Here is a 25,827-nt window from a genome sequence, read left to right on the forward strand (position 1 = left end):
TTTTCATTGTTCACTGGAATCCAATGAATGAGACAATTAACACCACACTCACCGAGCACTTCCTGTTTTGGTGTGACCTTGCCATGGCAACTATGACGCCAGCGCCTCCTGCTTATGTCATCAAATGTGGGCATGTGTAACTGAGGGCTCTCAGGGAATGATACTTGAAATGCAACTTACACAATAAATGATTTAGAGAAATACACAAATCAGAACATCTTGAATCTTTATTTAAACTTAATCTTTAGATGGCAGCAACAGGTATAAGAACAAACTGAAAACAAAGAAAACCATGCCGTATTAGTATCCATTGAAGCCTAGACTTAGATAAGCTCCTCTGCACAGAGGAAGTACACCAGTTAAAGTCTGCCTCTCTCACAGTAGAGACGTACATGGCTTCACTCCTGCCTGATGCTGGGCACCAGGTCTTTGCATAGAGCTGTATGAGCAGCGGACTCTCTGCTGCCACAGTGTGGACACTGTGAGCAGTGCTGGTCTCATGAATGATTGTCAGTGGAGATCAGTCCTCCAAAGGATTCAGGCATGTGCTGGGGCCATTTCCTGTGCACACAAATATTCACACATGATATAATTTACCCCCTCCCTTCCCAGTCTACAGCCACACAGTGGCACAACAATACAAATCAAATACATAAAAAGATCACAGCCGTCATATTTATAAAGGCTTCATAATATAATGTAACATTATTTAGCTATAATACAGTCAGGCACATGTACAGAGGGCAGAGGAGCTGTCTACAGTAACCAACATACAGGAGGTATATGGCAGGAGCTTTGGAGCCACTGGACAAGCACTGTCCTATCCCTAATTAAAACTTCTACAAACAATCCCAGGATGGGGACAGTGTTACCGTGGTGACGACAGGGGTGTATAAACAGAGTCTCAGCAAAACACTTGAAAAGCACCTCCTCCATCTTTATGAACAAACACAGCCGCGCTCATAACAGGAGTGCACAGAGGAGAGCCCTATGCACACATCTGTCCAAACGCACCAGCAAGGAGCTACAACGCTAATGCTAACGCTACACATAACTTAGAAGAGAGCAATGACAGATACTTAAAACCCCTCAAGCAACATTTCCTTCACTCTGTTGCATTCAAGTTTCTAAATAAAACTGGGTAAAAACAAAATTTCCAAATAATTTTACATCCTGTGAGTTGTGAGCATGAATTATAAAAAAAACTGTTGAGAACAAAATGTTTAGATTAATGTAATTTAGCATCGGCATAACCTGAAAACATAACTGAAAAACAGACTTCTATTTCTATTAAACTGGATTTACAGTAGTATTGATCTTAACAAGCAAACATTAAGATTTCACACTTCCAATCAATGAATTAACAAAAAGAAAATATTTTTGCAACTCTACCAGAGAGTGTGGTATTTTTTTTTACTTGAATACTTTTTTTTTTATACAGCGTTTCATAGGCAGATCCTCGGTTGAAAATTGAAAGTGGAGAGAGGCGGAGTTAGTGCTGATAATACTAGACTAAGAATAGAGCAGCAGTTTGGCCGGCAACTTCTTCAAACAAAAATGCCATGCAGTTACTAAGATTGGCCATAAGAGGGTGCTGTATCAACCAGTAGTCTTTCCCTTCTATTGCTTCACAGACTTGCACAATCTCTAATAACAGTTCTTAAGGGCAGTGTCCAACATTTGCTTACAAAATACAGTTTTTGTACTTGATAGTCCTTTGGTGAGATTGTCAGCTGTACAAGGCAGTTAAATATCTTCTTTTACTCCAAAAATAAATAATAATTTTGTGGTATCTGTTATTAATTTGAGTTATTTGATGCTGGGAAGATACCAGTCTCAAAAAGTCCAAGATACTTTATTTTCCTTTGCACAAAAAAGTTTCTTCTTTCTTTTACAAGTGATGCATTGTACACCGGTTCTTTAGACCTCATTCCAGACAGGCATGCCAGTTCCAAGGAAATGTTTCTAAGCAGTGAGATCAGAAATAACAAGTTTCTCCATTTTGTTTCCAATGTCACCTGGGACGTGCAGTTCTTCTGAATCATAGTCATCATCAAATGACCTGCCAGAACACACAGACAGACATAAGATTACAGTAAGTGTTCATCCAGTTCTTCCTGTAAATGAGTGTGTTTTAGGTCCATATGTAAAAAGCATGCAGGGCTGTGCAATAAATGAATGAAGGTTTAGACTGTGTTCACAAAAGACTAAACTAGGACTTAATTTGGAAACTGGACTAATCCAGGAATAAACCAGGATTTTAACAGAACCAAAAACATAATTCCAAAAATTACAATGCAATCTAAGGTTGCACAATAGATTGAAAAAAGATTGATATCCAATACAAAAAAATCTATATCACAAGAAGCAAAATAAGTCACAATAACAGGTTAAGAAATTCAGAAATTTAAATTTAAAAAGGCAAATTTTAGTTATGATTTGACCAGTTTAGCCTTGTTTTAGTATTGGTTTAGTCAAATCAGTGACTAAACCAAATTCTGTTGTTAAGTTTGATTCTGTTAAAATAAAATGTTATGAGATAATTATCACAATACAATTTTTTTTTTCTTATATTGTGCAGCCCTAATACAATCAAAGTTATGCTACATATGTTGTAATATGAATGAAATGAAGTAACTTATTGGAGAATGGGGTATGATCAAATCAAAACTTTTTCCTTTCATTTTGTCTTTATGTACATTAACTCCTTAAAAATAACCCAAGAAGTTAAAACTTTTTCCTACTCCCTTTTTATGCATTATATTTTTATGACAAGTTGTGTTTCAATGGCCAAAATTAGAATACACATTCTACTTATACAGTGCAGTGAAATGCAGTTCAACATCTAACCAGAAGAGCAATAAAGGAAGTACTACATTTTCTACATATAACATGGATATATTATATTTTGTTGTTATTGTGCAGCTATATTAACGTATGAGTGAGTGAGTGCTTATACCCATCATGCAGCTGTTCGTTTGCCGTCTCCTCGGCGACCAGAATCTCATATTCCTCTGAGGCATATTTGTCCCAGTCTGACGGCTCCGGACCCTCGCTATCGATGTCCTGCAACAGCCACAAATACATGAGGAGGAGGAGTTGCTCAGATAGACTTACAAGTATTTGTGCTGTGTACAGAACTGCTTTACACGGACAGAGAGACAGTGTAAGAACTACAGTTTAAAGGCAGGGACTTTTCAACATACAGTAGGCCTAGGATTGTCATGTTATATGGAACAATATTTTTGGGAGTCAATATTTATCATGGGTACTTTTTCTTTGCACTGTTGGGATTTTTTTTGTTGGTTTTTTCTGTCAGCATGACCTGATTTGAGCTGAAGATGATTAAATTATAAACGAAAATCACACAAGTGTATCATTCGGCTAATTGTTTATTGCAGCTCAACAATATTGTACATTTAGAATACTTTTTTGTGAATAATTCTGCTTTATGGTTTGATTCCAGTATTATTGTGACTTCACCAATATAGCGCACTTCAAGTAGGACTAAATGATCTGATAATATTTTTATAATAGCAATGAATAAATGAAGGGATTTATTCATTCATTCATTAGGACAGCTATATAATCTTATAATCATATCTTTTTGTTACTGAAAAATTATTTAATGGTGACAGATACGTTATAAATTTCATCTATTGTTTTATGTTGATCTAAAACCATACTAAAAATGTAAGTTAAACTACATGCAACACTGCGTTACTTTCTGGATGATTCTAATAAAAAGTACAAAGCATACTTTCATTTCAGTCTATTTTATGGTAAAAAAGTTACATGGAGGTGCTTTAATATGAATTGTTTAAATTAATATAACATATTTTAATGGACAACATTTGCCTTTTTAAGCCCCCTGAATTGATTGTCATTATGATATCAGATAGAGCAAGTAAAAATTAAACCTTGACAAAATTTCTCATTACTGCCAAATACATAAGATCCATAAAATTGTGAGCTTTTTAAAAATTTTTTTGGTGATGAGTTTTACCTTTTGAACAGCGAATGGGTCCCTCTGCTCGTGGTCCAGATATTTCTCCAGGTTAAAGAAGGTATCGAAAAAGATATGGGCCATTCTGCACTTCTTCAGATCACTCAGTGTAATCCTCCCTACATAGACAGTGACACATATAGTACACCACACGCAAGCTTTAAGTCATTTTAATGAGCCCACGATCATTACATAGTGAAGATATGGCACTTAATACAGACATTCCAACAGTAATTCAAAGATCCCTGGTTCTATTTTTACTACAGCTGTTGTGTCCTTTGGCAAGACGCTTCACACACCTTGCCTCGAGTGGGCGGATGTGAGATTGTGGTGACTGGAATATGTGTACACACAATTTATGCGAACCTGCCTCTGTTATTATTAAATCAACAACATGATTTTACAGATTTGGGTCAAGGTACATTAGGATTAATGGTCATACATCACGCAACATTGACTCTTGTGAGCTTTAAGCCATGTTAGAATGTTGCTGCCTCATCAAAAACAGACCTGGAAACCCTTTATTATTATTAGTCTGTCTACATCTCCAAAGCTCAAATGCTCTGTTCCACCTTGTGATGTCATGTAGTGGTAGTTTTCAAGTTAACAGGTAGTTTTTGCCTTTAGTTCAGTAGAAATTGGCAATTCCCGGGCTGAAATTATTCAAATGATTACAGTTTAAGTGTATGGAGTTTTGTGGATTACCACATGACATGTTATCTGTTTGAGAGAAGAAGTCAGCCTAAATATGCAGAGTTAGAGTGTTAAACATGTGTGAATGAAACAAAACACAACTCCAGATCTGTTTTTAATGAGGAAACAAGAAAATAAATGCCAATATCTTGTAACACATATACAATTTCTTATACTGGGAGGCCGGGAGGGAAAAATGCCTTGCACAAGGACACAAAGGTAAAGAGTTCAAATTGGCCCAGATAATATCAAGTTAAAGCCAATGACACCCAAAGGCCTACAGCAGCACCCACCTAGATTCTCTGGTTTGACGAGATCCAACATTTGACACAGCAGATCCTGGAAAGGCAGAGGTTCTATTCCCATTCGCTCCATTCGCTCACACTGCTCCTCATAGAAGTACTCCAGCTCAAACATGGACAAGACTCCATCTCCATCCACATCCATGCATCGGAACCAGTACTCAATACTAAAACACAAGCAAAATACTGTGTTAAAGCAAGATAACAATCATAAAATGTTACCAAAATTAAAGATGCGTTGTGTGTCCATCAAATGCTTTTCTCCATGGAAATGTTAATGGTTTGTCTGGAATGTTTCAGAGTATGATATTAAACTTTTCCTTCTTCATATGAGCTATAAAACCACCTGTAACTAAATAAATGTAGGGTAGAGCAATTTAATGTCATACTGTGAAACATTCCAGGCAACGCAATGACATCTCCATAGAAACAAGCAGGTGACAAACCCCCAACCAAGTGGGGTTAGTGCACCTTTACTTACTTTACTTTCAGAAGAAGAATCTTAAAATGTATATGTGACAATTGTATGTGACAGTTACCTTGTGGGGTTTTTCTTGTCCTCTTCAGAAATGAGGAACCAAACGAATTCGGCGTAGCTCATGCGCCCCTCTCTCTGCACGGCGTTACCCCTGGCAACCACACAGACAATTAGAGCGAATACTTCCACAAGGATAAATAATCATTCCGTTTAGCCTTTGTACTGGAGATTTTTACTCACCGAGTCACAGCTCCAGAGAACAGCCTCTCTATGATTCTGTTTGAAGAAGCTGAGGATTGAAAAGGCACAGTGGATACAATGGTGAGTGATTGTGTATTCAAGTAGACGCTGTTTATACACAAATCATGTTCTAAAACACGAAAAAATACAAGATTTGAAGTGAGTGAAAAATTATTAAAAACAGGCAATGACTCTACTGTACTGGACTGTATCCAGCTACCATTGTTTAAAAAGAAAAGTGAAATTCTGATGGGCTTGGTTTAGGAGAAACTGGCTTAAATATAAATAGTCATTACTTTGAGACCCTGTGTGACCCTGCCCTGCCACGTATTCACACACTCAAGCGGTTTTCTTTAGCTGTAAAAGTGTATTTTTGAATTGAACAAATGCAAGATGATAAAATGGCAACTAAGAAATAAAAACTAAATATTACATATTTTGAATGGTGCACAAAACCTCAAAATATGAACTGGACGCTAGAACCAATGACAGTCTTCCTAGGATTAATGTCATAATGAGGGACATTTCAGGCAAAGTAATAATATCTCCATAAAGACAAGCAGATGGAGGATGCTCCACAAGAAAAGTTCCCTAATGCACCTTTAACTGCAGTACTGAACTTTGAAGTGACGTCATGCGGGTGTTGTTCAACATGCATGTGTATTGGAAGAATGTTCATCAGTTACCGTGGAGACACAATGCAAACACACAGACAAAAAAAGTTTAAGATGAACTGAAAATACAAAATAGATTTAAACAGCACATTTTCAGGAGCATGTGATCAATATGAGCGTTCATGGTGCTGTTTAGATGTTTGATTTTCAACAAAAAGGTGAGAGTGAGTAACAAAAAAAACTGTTGGGTAATTCAAGAGAGCTTGTGGCTGTAATGTTATTTGAGAGATACTTGTTTAACAGCATAAATCCTCTCACCTTTTGTAGTTCCAACTAAGTCAGCTCTTTCTGGTCAGATTGTGTTAAAATAAAACTCAGGCAGAGCATGCCTACAGTTAGCATCGCACCCACAACATAATAACTAAATGATATCTAACCATGATCGTTGTATCTGGAGAGGTCCTTGAGGTCTATGTAGAGGTCATGGTCTGTGTCCAGCTCCCAGAACTTGCAGTATATGACGTAGAAGTGTTCGTACGAAAAGTAGTCTGTGATCTGGTTTATGTCGTCCTCTTCCTCCAGAAGAGCCAGAGTTTGAAGGAAGTTACTCCTCCGCAGCTCCGTTGTGGTGATGCGCCCGGACCAGGAACGGTTCACAATGTAGTATATCCTCTGAATCACCTGAGAGGAGGGTTTTTTATTATTAAAGAGCCCAAATTGCGCTATCTTCTCTATGATACTGTATAATGTTGTTTCCACATCACAAACATACCTGGTGTTGTGTTTTGTTTAATTCATGCAGTTAACACACAAACCCTGCGTATTTATGGCTCTTCTCTCACAATGAAACACTCCCTTCCACCTTGTGATGTCATGTCCATACACCTTCACTAGAATCACTTGAATGATTTCAGACCTGGAATTGCTAATCTCTACTGAAATAAAGGTAAAACGTAGCTGTTAGCTTGAAAACGTCCGCTTCATGACATCACAAGTTGGAACAGAGCATTTTGAGCTTGAGCCTGTAGACAGGACTAATACAGGATTTCTCAAACATGTGTAAATGAAACAAAACACAACTCAACAAGATTCTAACATGGCTTAAAGCTCACAAAGTAAATTTTTTCAGTACATTTTTTTGAAATATAGAACCTGCTGTGATTTGAATATTGAACTTATTATGCCATTAAGAAATATATTAGCCACAAAAAATAATATGATTCCTTACATTAGTATTTGAATGTTAAAGTATAGATAATGTATGGATATTCTGTATCTGTATCCATGTGGGACAATATTTGATTCACCAACTCACAAGCAAATGTTTTGGAATTGGAATTTGGATAATACATTCAAATACAGGCTATGTTATATATTTGCATGAATGAACAGTACATAATAGTCACAATAAGTTACAACTTTAAACAACTTTATACTCTCTGTACAATACTCCTGGTCTGTTTTAAAAATGGCCCATGAGTCCAGAATAAAGAATAAAGATGATGATGATGAATACAATTTATTATCATGTCTTAGTGCATTTTTCTTTCTTCACTTACAAAAGGGACCATCTGCTTTATCTCTGTCTTGTTAGAAGCAGATACCACAGGGCACTGGGGGTACATAGTTCCACTGGCCTCCTGTTACTCATCAGTGGGTCTAAACTGAATGACCTGTCTTAATATGGGCATGTGGGGGTCTGGACCTCCAAAGCAGAGGTCACTTCCGGTCAGAAGGGGGCAGTGTGTTTCCGTGATGTCATTACAGCCTGACGCACAGACAGAGGCTTCTACTGCATCACTGACGAAGCAGCACAAGGTCTGACCAAACTCATCTTCATTTGACATTATGGTGTTTTGTTATAATTATGCTAATTCCAATACTGTATTAAGCAACACTTATACTAATGATTAAAGGGGCTATAGTATGCTACTTTTTTGTTCTATGTTATAATGTTGTTTTCTCCTCACAAACATACCTGGAGTTGTGTTTTGTTTCATTCACACATGTTTAACACACAAACCCTGCATAGTTAGGCTGAGTTCTTCTCTCAGTTTGAAAACACACTGTTCCACCTTGTGATGTGACGTGGTAATACAGGAAGTGCTCCACTGTGTTGTTAAACTCCACACACCTTCACAAGAATCATTTGGATGATTTCAGACTTGGATTTGCCTGTCTCTATTGAACTAAAGGTAAAATGTAACTGTTAACTTGAAAATGCTTCATGACATCACAAGGTAGAACAAAGAATTTTGAGCTTTGGAGATGTGGACAGACTAATAATAATAAAAACGTGTGAACGAAACAAAACACAACTATATTTATGTTTTTAATGCGGTAACAAGATTCAAACATGGCGTAAAGCTCACAAGAGTCAATTTTATGAGTTTTGTCTGGTTAATACTACAACACTTGAAACTAGCACAAAAAAAAATGACCAATAATTATAGTTATTGTATTCAATATTATGAAAAATCGGGTGTATTTTATTTAATTTAAAGGATAATTAAACCAAACATATTTTTACCGTCGTGATGTAGCGGGAATGGAACTCAGGTGCATCCTTCAGAAACGTCAGTCCAGGATGTGTGTCCACGATGTCCTAAAATTCAAAACAAGAGAGAATACATTTTAAGATGTACTGTTTAACTTTTGTCAAAGACAGTCGGTCATCTACCTGTCTCCGGGGACATGTTATTGGTTGGCCTAGATTGTTCCACAGTATGGCACTGAATGTAACAAGCACCTGACACCACCCAGCAAAGTCAGATTTGAGGAGAGGCAAGTCCACTCACAGCAAGAATTCATGCTTTCAAAGTACTTTTTTGTATAAACTAGATACTTTTAATGCCATACAGTGGAACAATAACATCTCCATGGGAACAAGCAGGTAGCAGACTCGCCACCAGAGAAATTGCATGGTGCACATTTAAGAGAAAATAAAAATGGTAATAGTAGATTCAGTGACAATGAAGTAAAAAATACATTGTCATTATTTGGGTGTTTTCCTACACTGACAGGGATTCAATGGTAAAATAGACTCTATGTTTCTTTCACAAATACTGAATGAAACACGACCCAAAGCCAAACAAAGAAAAGGTGATTTGATCTGTCCTTTGTACCTGAAGCAGAGGGATGAAGTCCTCTTGCTCCAGGAAGTTACACCCGGGTTTGGCCAGCAGATAAATGAATCTGGACGCGTCGTCATGGCAACTGTGCAGCAACCTGGAATAAAAGAGAGGAAGAGATCATTATCATTATGTGGGTCTGATATAGGCCTAAGTTATAAGACTCATGCACAAGCTCATAAAAGAGAATATATAGGGTGTAACTTTTTTGATACATACAATTTATACATGCATACACTGTAATAAGGTAAAGTTAATAGTTGAATTCAGATTATGTGCCATGTTTTTGCTGGCCTAGCTTTGAGTTGCCTTTTTTATTATAATTATTTAGTTGGTCTAGCAGTAGCCTGACATGTTTCACAAGTACATTATACATACATCTTACTCAATCCACACATAACCTTGTTGGCTGAAACTAGACAAACAAATATTGAAACCAATTGGACACACGTTAACAGATATTTTGTTGTGTTTAAAGAAAAAAATCATATACTATATTTCCGTATTAGTAATTTGATATGCTTCAATCTGTTTTGTGAATTTGTGTAGATATTTTATTTCGTGGGACTTCTTACTTTCTCCATGTTGCGATGAAAGAGTGAACAGAGACAAAGCCGGTTCTCTCTCCTCCTGCTGCGTAGAACATGGGGGCCTTCCAGTAAAGTGGACAGCCACATGCCTGAACAAAAACACAGCATATACAGTCATTATTAATACAACACAAAATACTATACAGTACTGTGTGAAATTACAATAAAGACCACGAAAAAAAATTATGAGAATCAACAATAATTTGCATCTATAACTTTTTATACATCACTTACTAAGAGAGCAACTGCCATTTTTTGGATCTATATATCTATTATATGCAACATTTTGAAGACTTTTTGCTCATTGTACAATATCTTGTTTTAATTTGGTAATCACTATGGCAACAATTCTAATAATAATATAATAACAAATGAAGGAGAGAGGCAAATGGCTATTATGCAGGTCTTTGCTGTAATAATAGGATCATGAGCCACATTACTATAACTGATGTAATCTGAAAGTTAGCAGCTGATTAGTTTATGTACATTTTTTGTCATTGTAAGACACGGTTTTGTGAAGTATTTACCCCAGAAGTGCCTGATTTCAAATTTTAATTCATGTCTGTTTATTGTTTTTATAACATTAACACATCTTATTATTTTGATCTGTGTACTTTTGTATATTAACTCTCCCTTTTTCTGTCTATGTGTACAGAACTAGTTTCCAGGAATTTGACCGGGCCGTCCCTCGTATGTTTTATGCTTTATCGCGTCTGCTTTCTAAGAACTACCGGACATCACATGCTCCTGCTACTGTCCTCACAGCTCTCTACAACAGTTGCTACACAGCTGACCTTGGCTATCTTCCCCATCTCGTAAATGTCTGCCTTCTCGTCCTCGAACTCGGTGAAGGCGGTTTCTATGGTAGCGATGGTGGCGTCATGGTTGGGGGAGGAGCCTATCACAGGAAGCCCGCGGGGGAAGTAGAATCTGGGAAAAAGAACATGGCAAAGTCAAATATTAGAGATTATAAAGAGGAAAGGAAAATATGCCTTGCAGTTTTTAAAATCCTGTTTAATACTTTTACTTAGCCTCAGTTTTTCACTTACTGACACATGATGAAAAACTTTGAAACCCATACATTTCATTAACAATGTTTATAATTACCATACCTATAATAAGTATGTACAAATGTATATAATGCTAAAAAAGTTACCTTGAAAAACATTCATTCTTACTGTGAGTTGTGTGTTTGGTTCTCCAGTGATCTGACCTGTAACTTCGCTGTTTGTGTGTATTTAGTTTAATGCCGTACTGTGAAACATTCTAGGCATCTCCATGGAGACAACCAGGTGGCGGACGCATAACGCTCATTTAAAAGTGATTTATTAACGTTTCCAATAATAATATCATACTATAATATATCATTGATTGAAATGAACCTACCTGGGAATGTTGATGGCGGGAGGGGGTGGGGTGACGATGACCGGGACGGGGGGCGGGCTGGGGGTGCGCGTTGCTGGGATGACCGTGAGCTCCGCTGGGGCAGGTGCGGCAGGAGGGGTGATTGGTCTCTTCTCTGGTTTGGACTGAACCTGGATATACACAAAAGAGAAGAGGAAGTCAGCAAGAATGACAAAGTGAGAATCCAGAATTATGTGTATTGTGCAAATATTAAAGATGTTATGTGCAAACTGAGGTACTGTAACAAAAATAATATACTTTGGAACTGATTAAGTTTACTATGAAAAATCATCACAGTTCATTTGAGTGGGCTCCATTATCCTTCAGAGTAATGGGGTGACACTATTTAAAAAAGCAGTCGTGTAAGTTTTATACAGCGAAAACTACGTCATAACAAAGCAATGCAAACATGTAATGTTAGAAGTTGTAGCACAGACAAATCATCATGGAAATAATACTTTAGTTATGACCTTGTCCATGTTTAATTCTGGGTTTAGTTCCAGTTTAATCTCAATTTTTTTTCAATTTTTTTGTTTTTGAAAGTGTGAAAGCCAGTAAAAATGCTATTAAATTACCTTGCTCTTCAATACTAAAGCAAGTATCGATAACTAGAGCAGCTTTTGATACTAAAGGCACATTCACAGGCCAGAAATGAAGCTTTTCCTGAATAACTTTAGAATGATCTTGAGCTTTATCAGAAAAAGTATAAGAGCACATAGACTAGTATATGCCCATGAACCATTATGGAATCTAACTGGACAACTGAGATAGACCGAGAGAGACAGATATAAGACCACATAGTAATATAAAAGAATATGATTTAATGTTGAAAGTCACATGTAATGGTATTGGTATGGTGTTGGAATCAGTATTTAATATTGTGCCTGTTCCTTAGTATCGAAATCGAGTCTGAAATTTTTTAGATTGTGACAACACTGCAATTTTGCATATGTATATCAGTGTACAAATAATTCAACATTAAGTCACCATTTCTGACAATAATAATAATAAAAAAAAAAAAAAAACTGTTAGAAAGAAGGAAAAGAAAAGTTTCAAATAGTCAGAATAAATTTTTTTTTTTTGGACAAATGTACACTTTAAAAATTAGACAGCCCTTATAACCAGTCTGAATGAAATAGAATTGTCCAGTGTGTCTTCCTGGTACACTGCCTGTGTCCCTGTGGTGTGTATTGAGAAGGACAGCTGGAGCAGCCCCTCCCTCTCTCCTCCAGCGTTCATTCTATCACTCTATTCCTACACCTCCTCACTATAAATACCCCTGTGGTATCTGCCCGGGAATAGTGCGTTGCCCCTGGCATGTCGGCGCAGCAACAAAATGCAACCGCTGTTTGGATTGGACAATATTCATGCCAAAATGTGTGAATATGGTCGGTGTTTTATTAAATTTATGATGAAATTTAGGGCTCTTTACATATTTTTTTAGTCCCATTTAATAATAATAATAATAATAAATGTTATTTATATAGTAACTTAAACATCTCAAACTGTGTGTGGATTCAGCAATATGAGGGCAATGGACTGGCTACAAAATTATACTAAATTGTTATTTTTAAGATCTGAAAATGTATAATATCAACTAGGCTATATCCCCTATATTCCTATAGAGTATCCAAAAGGTTAAAGATAAAAGTTAAGTGGATAAAAAATATAAACTAGGTATAAAGAGACATTACTGCTCTGTTTAACTTGACTTTAAAACTGCACTAGTATTTAAAGATGCATAATGTAACTTTTTGCATGTAATATCCCACTGTATGGCATTATCTCATCTCCATGGAGACAAGCAGGTGCAAGTTACAGGTCAGATCTGTGAAGAGGTGACCCCACTCACAGCAGCAATGTATGTCTGTTCAAGGTATTTTTGAGCAATAAAACTCTGTGATTGAATAAATGCATTATAGAGAAGATTAATGCTATACTGTGGAACATTCAAAAGCAAAGCAGTAACATGTTCAGAGAGACAAGATTTTGGCGGACGCCCTAAAAAAGTTAGATAGTGCGCCTTTAACTTTAAAATGAATTCACTTTTTTCTCAGATTTTTTTCTCCAATATATTTACCGTATATATATTGTAGAGGAGTTTTTTCATTTGTAGAAAGTAAACATCAAATTTTTTCTCCAAATCTTCATGATAAATTAACTGTACTAACTCGTAACATTGATTTTAATATTTTCCATCCAGTCACAAACCTGTTGCTGCTGCTGATAGGACTTGAGTCTTTTCTTGAAACGGGATGGGAGCACAAAGTCACAGCCTCGGGCCAGAAAGGCCAGCTCCCCCCTGAGGTCGGGGTCCCTACGAAGAGACGTCTCCTGGATCTTCATGGTGGGGGACGAGACTATAACCCCCCCACCTGTGTTAGCCACTAGTAAGGCTACTGTCCCAAGATCGGACACTGGAACAACTCTATGCTAAGCTAACAATTTCGCTATGTCCACTTGATGATGAGTTAGATAAAGTTCAAGAAAAAAAATCCAATATTTCAGAACAAATTCCAAGTCCAAAACCAATTTTCAAATCCAAGGATATCCGAAGAACACTGCAGCAACCGCCAATGATTACAATATTATAACCTGAAATAACAGCGGTCCAAGTTTTTCAAATAAGTCCAGGAATATATGACAAAATCCTATATCTCTTCCCAAATCCAAGCACATCCAAAGCTAATCCATAAATTTCAGATAGACATCCCAGAAGACTAGTCCATAAAATAAGCCAGGAAAATCAAAGCAGCCCCATCTCGAACTGCTTCTCTCCTCGGACTTCCAGTTGTGGCCCAGTCCTGTGCTTCTCTGGTGTAGCCTCCCTGGTGCCTGCTTACAGCGCCCTGTCAAACTGGGCACGGAAATCTGAGCCGAGTGGGTGACAACACACACGGACAGTCCCCAGCACTTGCTCGAAACTGCCCCAGGGGGAGGCGGGGCAGGGGTGAGAGAGAGGGGCAGATAGAGCGCGGGGGTGAAGGGGGGCGTGCTTGGGCCGTGTTGCACATTAGGGTGTACGTGTTTTGCAGGCTTTTGTTTGGCTAAAGTTAGAGGCTAGTCAGCTAGTGCGGTTGGCAAGCGGAAAGTTTTTGGCATACAGGAAGTGTGGGTCAGCGGTTTACTGTAAATTGATTGGACGAAGTGTTCTTAAACGTGTTTCCGTGGAGATAAATTGAGCGTGTGTTGATTCAGCAGCCAGCACACCTGTTGTTAGATCTGTTGACATACAGTAATGCCATATGACTAGTGCGTATTTCAATGCATTCCTCTGACTGGAACAGCGGCATTGATAATACGCACAGTCAGTCGTATATACTGATCCACACTCCAAAGTATTGCAAAGTGATTTCTCTTATGTGTTCGCACTTGTCGTTGGTTTAGCTCTGGTTTAAGCCCAGGATGCTGCCAGTGTTGTCACCATACTAAAATTTCAAACTCTATTCCAACGCTTAGGAACAGAAAAAAAGCATAATCTTTTTTTTATAGACACTCCATGAGCTTCAGCAACAATTTATCTCTTGAATGGGGAAAAAGTCCCAAAAATTTGGCACAAAGATGCTGAAATCTATGAACACTTGACACTTTCAATGTTACCATGTAGTCTAATAATAGTTCTGATAAAGCTCATGTCAAGTTTTTTCCAGTTTATGTACTTTTTAATCAGCGGTAGTATCAATATTTCTTTGTCTGTTATTGATTAGTATCTGACTTTTGATACTTTTGACAACTCTATTTACAGATTTTGACAAAATTGTGAAAAATCATAACATTACAACTTGTACTCATGCTCTTTGAATAGTAGGGTTGTGCAAAAATATCGTTTAATGTGATGATACAGTATTGATATTGTGGGCTGCTGTATCAATATATCGCCAAGAGTTATTTAAATTTTATTTTACTAAATTATTTTGTTACAGCGCTACAGTTTTGTTGCTTGTTTAGAGGAAGGAAACTCATGCACACATTTGACATTTTCACTGTTTTGATGATTTAAAATTGGTATGTTTCATATAAACTTTGGTTCATATGGTTTAACAAAGACTTTTCGTATCACAGCCATGATTTAGCCATTATTTTTTACTGAACCGTATTGAATCGATTTATAATATATCGTACTGAATCAAAAGTGCACTGTATCGAGATATGTATCGTATCAGCAACTTCTTAATTATACCCAGCCATATTGAATTGAGAAAATTTAGTATGATGCACAAATAAAATACAAATATAGAGGTCTCACATTTCTCAAACCTGAAGGATCACAACATATTGATACAGCTCATCATAACCATACTGTATGACCAAATTTTGAATATACACCACTACTACTTAAAACTTATTTTATATTTGATTATCTATATCTATGTACAAAACTTTACTCACAAGACCAGGCCTGCATAGGAGTGCATGCAAAAACAACTATTTATGCAGAAAAAAACCCAAAGAAAATCTTAAGCTAAGTCAGCCACTCAAACTTCTCCTTTCTGCTGTTGTCCAATATAAATTTAAATAACATAAATAAAATAGAAACCAGAGGCCAGAAGCAGTCCTAGAAGCTATACTTGGCTAATATCTCAAATATCAACTAAACCTTTTCACAGTCCAGCATGTCTTTTTAGAAGCCTCATTAGTCACTTTTATTTTAAGGAATATTAAATATGGTGATGCTACATTTGAACATCTTACTATAAATGACTCTAGAGCCAGTACATATGCTGCCTACTGTAGAATTACTTATACTTATTCTGAGCGGCCGCTTACAGAAATAGCTCGTTAGCCTTGTTATCTCACTGCACATAAATTGAATTAGCACAGATGCCCTGCAGACTTTGTGCACAGCTGAGGGGACAGAGCCATATGAGGCCATAGTTTAGCACCCTGCTCTGAACAGTAAGGGGTGCATACTGGAGCATAAGGGGAGAATTCAGGAAATAACAACTGGACTTCTCAAACTGTATTCGATGCTCTGTAAATATCAGAGGTTACATTGACTTTCGAAGAACGGTTGTAACCAGAATCATTAAGTGAACTATATGTGACGGTCTCCAGTGGCCTCTCACCATACCAAGAGCTTGTGAAAGTGTGAAACCAGATTGAACAGCATCCATAAGTAGTCCCATTCTCTACCAGCCGTTAAATAGTATTACTAAAGTAGAAGTAAACGTACATGGGTAAAAGTATTCCGTGAAATTAATGTAAAATGTATAATCTATTGTAGCTTAATTAATAAATTCCACTAACATAATTGAGGACATGAACCTTTACCTACTAACCTTGAGGACTGGCAGTTCTTCCCCACAATCTACTACATTCTGCCCTTGTGTCCTTGGGCAAGATACTTTCAGTTCCAGCATCTGCGGCTACCATTGAGTGAATGACCTGTAGACTGTTTGTCAAAGCTGTAAAGGCATTATTGTTATTTTTTCTTTAACGGTGCATTGCGTAACAGCTCTAGTGGAGGATCCGTCACCTGCTTGTCTCCATGGAAATGTTATTGCTTTGCGTAGAATGTTCCACAGTATAGATTAAGACAAGATTAGACATGAGGGAAGCAGGTTACAGCACGACGCTACATTACGATTCAGATTTGTGGAGAAAAGAAATTATTGGATTTTTTGAGCAACAGAAACACCTGTGATGAACAAATGCAAGATGGATATGTTTGGACCCTCCACCAGAAAGGTTAAGCGGTTCACCTTTAAGATTGTGTTATAAACCTAGCCACCGAGTCCAAAAATAATGAATCATGTTGTATCTATGCTAATTGTTGTTTACTCTCTCCATAATCAAAGTCATGTTTGGTTGGGTGACCTTGCTTCCGGCTCCTCGCTGTGTAAACTGTTAATGTCTCTTTTCCACTGCCAAATGGTGCGTGTCTGGCCAATGAATAAGTGACTCATCTCTCCCACGGTGCAAAGCAAAATGAAATAAATTCAAATAAAAAGTCTTGTATGGAAAGCTGTATGAGTGTGTGTTTGGGTTAACTCTCTACCCGCTGCTCCTTTGGATTCTTTCTGACAACTGTGTACCCAAGCCAAGGTCACATACCAACCACCCCCACCGCACACCGCACTTCTCACCTCCAAACAGCAGGGGGAAACATTATACAATCACTATCTGCGCTCCATCAACAAATGAGCACGATCCTCAAAGTGCTTTCCAAATCCCCCTGTATCCAAGATCATTGACTTCGCTTCCTCTGTTCGACCCCATTCACTTCTCCGTGCACTAGCGCTATCGTAAATCTCAATATAAGGAGCCGTGCATGTGAGTGTGCACGTGAGGTTGTGTGTTTTGTGTGTGTATTTTGTGTGTGTGAAACAGATGCCAGCGCACAGTTGCTTGCTCTTTTCCCATCCGACTGACAGTGGCTGTAACTCAGTCTTCTCAACGTGCCTCAACCTCGTCCCCGGGGCTAAAGTTTCCTCCAAGCTTTCAAAAAATCAGGTTAAGAATATTTGTACATAGCATGCCGCTAATTTGAAAGAAAACTGGCAATGTGTTAAGGGTTGAACTTTAAATTAATTGGGATGGTTCTGTAATTTAAGTGGGGATATTTAATACTGCTTTCTGTTCCCAATGGGACGAGTACACAGGGTCACACTTGAAAGTAACAAGAGGTCACCAAGTTATGCAGAAGATATAAATCAAATATTAATTTACAGAGGTGTTTATGTACTTATAACCAGATAGATATGCTTACTCAAATATTGTTAACACCCCCCATACTTCTACTACTATTACCTTATATAATGTTATTACAAATTATCAAAAAATGTGCAGTGATAACACAAAACGAAACACTGCTAATTTGCTAATAGTAAAATCATAACTTGTTGTATAAGATATTTATTATGCCAATTATTCACTGTCACCATGGAGATGTGTTGTTGTTGGCTGGTCTCTGTTTTGGTCACATGATCTCAAGAATGTGGGTAATTTTAGCTGCAGTGAAAAGTAAGAGGTACTGAAAAAGTAAACAGGTTAAAGTATACAGTATGTTTATGGAAAATAATATTACTTGAATAGAAGTTTTAGTGTTACAACTTCATTTACTACTTCTAATACAATTGCAGATGGTACAGTTTGGTGGCTTTTCGGTTGGGGGTCCGTCACCTGCCTGTTTCTACGGATACATCACTACTCTATCTAGAATGTTCCACAGTATTAAACAGCTCTACCTTATATTTGTTAAATTACAGATGGTTTTATAGCTCAAAGATACCAACAAAAAGAGGCATTCTGACTGTGAGCAGGTTGCCTCTTCACAGATCTGACCTGTAACTTGGCCAAGTTTGGTCTCCATGAAGCCAGAAAGCCATACTGTGAAACATTCCAGACAAAGCAATAACATCTCCACAAACAAAAGAATTTGACGGATCTTTCACCAGAAAAGTCGCCACGTTACCAAATATACCATTTCAAATTAATTGTCTTTATTAATGTATCTGCTTGTAATATTTACTTTGAGATGACAGCTAGCAAAAGTTTCAGCGTGGTTTACATACTTCTTAAGTACACTGTGTAACTTTTCTGGTGGCTGTGCCTGGAATAATCCAAAGTATGGCTTTAAACTGTATCTATCTCAATAACAGGCCAAGTTGCAGGTCAAGAACCCGATGACAGAAAGTAAAAAAACTATAATTCATAAAAGAAAGATTGACAGATTGCAAGACAAATTGTGAGTGCATATTAAAGGTGCATTGTGTAACTGTGTCTGGTGGAGGGCCCGTTATGTTACTGCTTTGTCTGGAATGTTTCATATAGCGTTAAACCTTTCTAAGACTAAACCAGACCAAGTTACAGGTCAGATCTGTGAAGAGACAACCCCGCTCACAGTCAGAATGCCTGTTTTTATAGCTATTTTTACCTATAAAACCACCTGTAAATGGTAAGAGCTGTTTAATGTCATACTGTGGAACATTCCAGGGAGAGCAATGAAACAAACAGGTGAGGGACCCCCAAACAAAAAGTTACACAGTGCACCTTTAAACTCCGTATTTGCCTTGATTGGCTTCAGTGGAGAGGAACCTTGCCTTCCAGTGGTTCACAGAGTTTGAATAGTGAGAACATAACAACTTCCTCCCAGAGCTCAGAGATACACCTGCTCTGAAAGGAGGGAGAGAGGGAGAGAGGGGAGGGAGAGGGGGAGGGAGAGAGGCCTGTCTGCTGCTGTAAAATTATCAGAGTAAATATAGAGCACACTTTTTTATGTTTATTTCAGCTGCAGGCGCTGGGCAGACTCCACATAGTTAAAACACAGAGACACGTGGCTCACATGAGGGGCAGAGGCAGAGAATGGGGAAGGGCATTCACTGAAGATTGCACAAAGACCAGAGTTTGTTATCATGGACATATTGACTCAACACTCAAGCTTTTGAAAACATTAAAATTACAATATTGGGTTTTTTGAGAAATAGAAAATCTGAACTCTTCTTCAGACCTATTTATTCTATTGTGTATTTTTTGTACAGTTTAAAAGAAAGAAGAAATCTTACCTCTATGTTATCAAGTATTTTTGGTCCATAGGAAATCATTATTAAGAGTAAAAAAAAAACAGTATAGCCTGCCCTAAAATTATATTTGTAATATAAGTAACTGCATAAGTAGTAGTAGTAGTACTGGTTGCAGCAAGTACTTCAGTCTAATTTACATGCAATATTTTTTTTCACTCAAGTACTAATCTTTATTTTCTTGAGTACGATTTAAAGTGCACTATGTAAGTGCACTATGTAACTTTTTCACCTGCTTGTTTCTATGAATATGTCATTGCTTTGCCTGGAATGTTCCACAGTATGACTTTAAACAGCTCTACATTACATTTATTCAATTGCGGGTGTTTTTACTGCACCCATATACCTAGAAAAACAGGCATTCTGCTTGTGAGCGGGGTTGCCTCTCTGCAGATCTGACCTGTAACTTGGTCTGGTTTGGTCTCCATGAAAAAAGAAAGGTTTAATGCCATACTGTGAAACATTCCAGACAAAGCAATAAAACCTCCATTGAAAAAATGACATTTGACAGACCCTCCATCAGAAAAGTTGCACAATGCTTTAAGTAACTTTTTTACTGGACCAAATATTACTTTTCCAAGGTCTACCTAAACGCCAATCTCTCTCCGCCTGCAGTTGTTCGTCCCATGTCTAAATCAGTCTCCATGGTGACGCCCTCTGACCTGGAATGCTAAGAGAGGAAACGCAGTTCTCACCGCGTCTCGATTCTTTTATATCCTGTCTCACTTCCTCTCAAGAGCGACCCCTCCCCAAACCACAGTCGCCAAGGGGACTCATCCAAGTCCTGCTCCACAACACGAACTGACCCCTGAGTGGAAAAAGGAGAGGGGCAGTTCTTTCATCACCACACAGTCAAGATACTACATCAGGTCGAAATATATATATATATATGTATATATATCGTTGAGAGATGCAATGTTTGAACTGTTTTACTGGTGATAAAGACAGGAAAGAATAAAAAATAAATAAATAAAGGGCCCATATTATGCAAGCTGATTTATTTTATAATGTTGTTTCGGCATCATAAACATATCTGGAGTTGTGTTTTGTTTCATTAACTCATGTTTAACAAAAACTGAAAACACTCCCCTTGTGATGTCATGTGGTAAAACAGGAAGCGCTCCACTGTGTTTTTAAACTCCATACACCTTCACTAGAATCATTTGAATAAGTTCAGCCCTGGAATTGCCAGTCTCTACACAACTAAAAGTAAAAAGTAGCTGTTAGCTAGAAAACGACCACTACATGACATCACAAGGTGGAACAGAGCATTTTGACCTTTGGAAATGTAGACAGCCTAATAATAAAGGGTTACTCAAAGTGAGTGAATGAAACAAAACAACTCTGGGTATGTTCTCAATGAGGTAAAAGTATGGCCTACAAGAGTCAATTGCGTGTAATACAGGACCTTTAACTTTTTTTCATTACTGTGATATCAAAACTGGCATCAGAATTTTGTCTGAAAATATATTATCACTAATGCAAAATTTTATTTTATTTTATTTTATTTTTTTACAAGTGTATTTGTGTCATGTTGTGCTGGAACAAAACTACAGATTTTGTCATTTATGGTTACGCCATTGTGAAATAGGTCAGCGTACCATCTCTGTTAGATATTGTGCATGCTTTTGTCGGCATGTGAAAAATATGCTCTCTAGCACAAAACTGAAAGGCGTTGCTATGGTCACCCAGCCACAGAATCCTTGACACATGATCACTATAGAGTGGTTTATATAAAGCACTTTTCTCAAAAATATAGAAAACCAAGATGAGCTTTTTCCTATTCTGCACAAAGAATTACTGTTGTAGTATTTGACCAAGTGAAAATCTATTATTTAAAGACTGCGATATTTCAGTGTACCTAGGCCTGTCACAATAACCAATGTTGACGCATGATATAATGCTACAGAGAAATACTGCAATAAATAATAATAATGAAACTACTTCATGCCACTGACACAAAACAGGATATTCTCAGTAAAATGCTTTTTAAATGTACTGCTTAAGAAGTTATTTAGTTATTCTAACCTCTACGGCTCAAATCTTACATCTTACATATTACATAAAAATCTCCCCACTTTTGCAAAGAACACATGATAAATACTAACCCCCAAAAATGGTTGTTCTATTTATCCATACACTGATATAAATGGACATAGCTAACACTCTAGTCGCCACATTCCAAATAGGAAGTTCGCATGCGGGCACTTCAAGCTCCTCCTGACCCTAGCTCCCATTGACTTACACTGGAATATTGTTGTCCCTCTCTCAGTAACTGCTGAAGTAATCCTCATAATTTTGGTCTTAAAATGTGCGTATTAACCCGCTCTACATGATACTGGTGTTTTTCTTCCACTCTTTTGTCAGTCCTATTCATAATATAGAGCCTGGCCCAAACTTCGCCGCTGTAACTGTTTCATTTGAGTGGAGCTGGACGCTATGGGCGACGTCACACGCTTAGTCCACTTCTTTATACAGTCTATGCATTTATCTTATATTGAATAACACGTTGAGGAAGTATTTGTCGTGGCATGCCTAAGACTACAGTACACCAGAATACCATAACTGTTTCAACTCTAACATTTAATTTAAAATCTTTTCCATCAGACAAACCCATTAACACTTGTTGCTTAATTGCGTGTTGGTGGGATGGCTGCCCAGCTCCAGGACTTGAAAGCTCAGACTGGCCCAAAGGAAATACCCTGCTGTCAACAAACAGTGTTCAATAACAACAAAGTCCACATAATATCCTTTCATTTTATTTTTACACTCCTGGCTGGTTTTGCATTACCCTGGCCAAGTCTATCTTAGGGCCCAGAGTAAGTGAGAAACTGTGGACTCAGGGAAGGGCCTCAATGTGCTGAAGTCTGGAGCTACAGCAGCAATTTTAGGAATGCATCGAATGAATAAACAAGATTTGAAATGACAAAATACTGACAGGAAATTATGAAATCTTTAATAGGTCTGAACTGTGTACAAATTATTAAATGATTTTTTATTATACAGCCTGTTCTCATAAGGAAGAGGTAGATAAGTGCACAAGGTAAGTACATCGTATATAAAACCAATAAACAATGTTTGCATATTAGATATTAATTGTGTAGTATTGTTTAATACTACTACTACTACTACTACTACTACTACTACTACTACTACTACTACTACTACTACTATTACTATTACTATTACTATTACTACTACTACTACTACTCCTATTACTACTGCTCCTACTATTGCTACTCCAGCTCCTCCTGCAACTAATACTGCTGCTATAACTACTTCTGCTACTAATCCTGCTACAGCAACTACTCCTACTACAACCACTACAACTACTACGTCTACTTCTACTACATTCATAGGTTTAAGAATGATGGAAATTACTCCAGTAACCATGGCATGACAATTCAAAACGGAATACTCAAAATTTCGAAAGGGCAAAGGTCTCCAAGATGGCGCCTATAAACAAGAAACAGAAACCTATGAGTAGTAAATTATACACATTTGATTTGAAAATATTTGTAGGTAGTAGTAATATTAACTATATTTTACTACTACATACTAACACTGATATTGTATCTCGTGTGAATGTGAATTGCAATAGATGTCCTCAAATACTCCTGTCAGTGCATGAAGCCTCCTGTAGATGGCGCTATTGTTCCCTTTTTGATTTACTTGACTTCAACCCAGTAATAGTTCAGTGAGGTTACAGGATCACTAGAGGGCAGCACCTCCCAGTCTCAGTCTATGGACACAAGCCCCATAAAGCTGACTGAATAAGAGGCAAAAGCACTGATCTGGTTTGAATAAATCAACCAGTTTTTCTCATAACAGATTTCAATTCATTAAACATGAAAAAAAAACTGTAACAAAAGTGTAAAAAAAATAAAGTCAAGCACGTCCATATAGTCAATATTAGCTACACAAACGATGTTAAAAGAGTTAAAAAGTAGACAGACTGTAAAAGCAACAGAAATGAAAACAGATGGAGGGAATAAATAATGTTACCAATGTTTCAACCAGTTTTTCTCATACCAACTTCCAATTCATCAAACTTGAATGAAAAACTGAAGAAAAGTATAAAATAATTAAGCCTAGCATGTCCACAGAGTCAATATTAACTACACAAACAATGTCAAAAGAGTTAAAAAGAAGATAGACTGTCGAAGCAATAGAAATGAAAACAGATGGAGAGAATAAATTATGTTACAAGTGTTGACTCAGAGCTGCAGTTTTTCTTTCAGACAAAAATACGTATAAATGTGACCCTTTGACTGTGAGGGCTGTGAGAATCTGCATTTTCACACGTTTGTGGAGTCATTTTGAGCATAAATCTGCATTTTTATCTTTGTACGTTTTCAGTGTTGTCGCTTCTCTGACAACTTGAAAACTAGACAAAAGAAAAACAAAAAAAAATTAATTAATGTCTGTATATATTCTGTAACTTCTGTAAGTCTTATATACCGCTTCTATAACAATAACTACTTCTAGCTACTAATAACTACTACTACTTGTTACTAGTACAACTACTACCACTTCTACTACTACTGCAAGTGCTGGCCTACTAATACTATTAATACTATTACTACTATATTACTACTATTACTACTATTACTACTACTACTACTACTACTTCTAAAAGAAGTACTTCAGCTACTAATTATTTATCTGTACAAATATAATGTAATAACATTTAATTTATTAAAATAAGTTCAAGAATGCAGCAAAGAAAATAAACAGAAAAAGGCCCAAGAGGCAATTCTGTCTGTGTGGGTAGTCTTGTTTATCTAAAAAAACAAACCCTTTAATGTGCAAAAAAATATGATCTTTTTGGTATGATAACAAAAATAGTTTCATCATTTACTTAACTTGATTTATTCCTAATATAATTCACCTTGAGCTCCCCTAGAGCTGCGGTTAAGAAAAGGGCAGTGGTGGACCATAGCAAACTGGACTTAAAGGTGCATTGTGTAACTTTTCTGGTGGAGGGTCCATTGAATGCTTTTCTCCATGAAGATGTTATCTCTTTGTTTGGACTGTTTCATAGTATGGCATTAAACCTTTCTATCTTCATGGAGACCAAACCAGGTCAAGTTACAGGTCAGATCTGTGGAAAGGCAACCACACAAGCAGATGACAGACCTACAACCAAAAAGCTACGTATTGCACCTTTAAGTAAAAAATGTAGGTATCTGCACTTTACTTAAGTACAGTTTAAAGTGAATGCTTTTTACTTTTACTTCACTACATTTGAGAGCAGGTATCTGTACTTTCTACTCTACTACACTTTTGAACTGGACTGAAAAGTAAAACTACTTTTTATTATTGTATGAGACCTGCTGAAAAGGCTAAGGCTTTTTATTTTTATGTCTGTAGTTTGAGCAAACACAAACATAAAAAAAATAAAAACAGCTATAAATTCAGTTGTTTATATTGAAAAAATAAACGTTGAAAAAATCAGCATTTATTAGAATCACTACATTTGAAGATTTATAAGACCTCAAAATCTATGCAAAATACTTTAACTTTTTGCTCTTGAGATACATTTTTATATGGGTTTTTTCATGTGGTACTTTTACTTTTACTTGAGTATTTCTTTGCTCTGGCATGTGTACTTTTACTTAATTAAGTAACAAAATCAAATACTTCTTCCACCCCCGGAAATGGGTGGGTCTTAACTGTATCCTAACTCATTGCCAATTTGCTCCCATAATAAACAACTATTGTCTAGACACATTCAAAGACGACCACACCCAAAAATCAGCTCAAACTGTTATATTTCTGTTTCCATAAGCCCACGATAATTCACCCTACACGAACCAATCAGATCGCGGCATTCATGTTACGGGGCAG

At 37.1% G+C, this 25,827-nt stretch overlaps 1 protein-coding gene across 1 annotated transcript in view; it reads right to left on the bottom strand.

Moving 5' to 3' along the window:
• Positions 1-209: 209 nt before the first annotated feature.
• LOC110159685 (serine/threonine-protein phosphatase 2A regulatory subunit B'' subunit alpha-like) overlaps positions 210-25,827 on the bottom strand; it is a 108,601-nt gene continuing 82,983 nt past the window's right edge. Inside the window, 12 exon segments of the mRNA XM_055159243.1 lie at positions 210-2,062; positions 2,960-3,066; positions 4,007-4,125; positions 4,993-5,168; positions 5,541-5,630; positions 5,720-5,768; positions 6,771-7,014; positions 8,864-8,938; positions 9,459-9,561; positions 10,040-10,143; positions 10,849-10,984; positions 11,441-11,589. Of these exon segments, the coding sequence (XP_055015218.1) occupies positions 1,966-2,062; positions 2,960-3,066; positions 4,007-4,125; positions 4,993-5,168; positions 5,541-5,630; positions 5,720-5,768; positions 6,771-7,014; positions 8,864-8,938; positions 9,459-9,561; positions 10,040-10,143; positions 10,849-10,984; positions 11,441-11,589 (1,449 nt within the window). The 3' untranslated portion in view covers positions 210-1,965.

The sequence above is a fragment of the Boleophthalmus pectinirostris genome, unplaced genomic scaffold, assembly GCF_026225935.1.
Source record: "Boleophthalmus pectinirostris isolate CB_2022bp ecotype Guang Dong unplaced genomic scaffold, ASM2622593v1 HiC_scaffold_10, whole genome shotgun sequence".
NCBI lineage: Eukaryota > Metazoa > Chordata > Actinopteri > Gobiiformes > Gobiidae > Boleophthalmus > Boleophthalmus pectinirostris.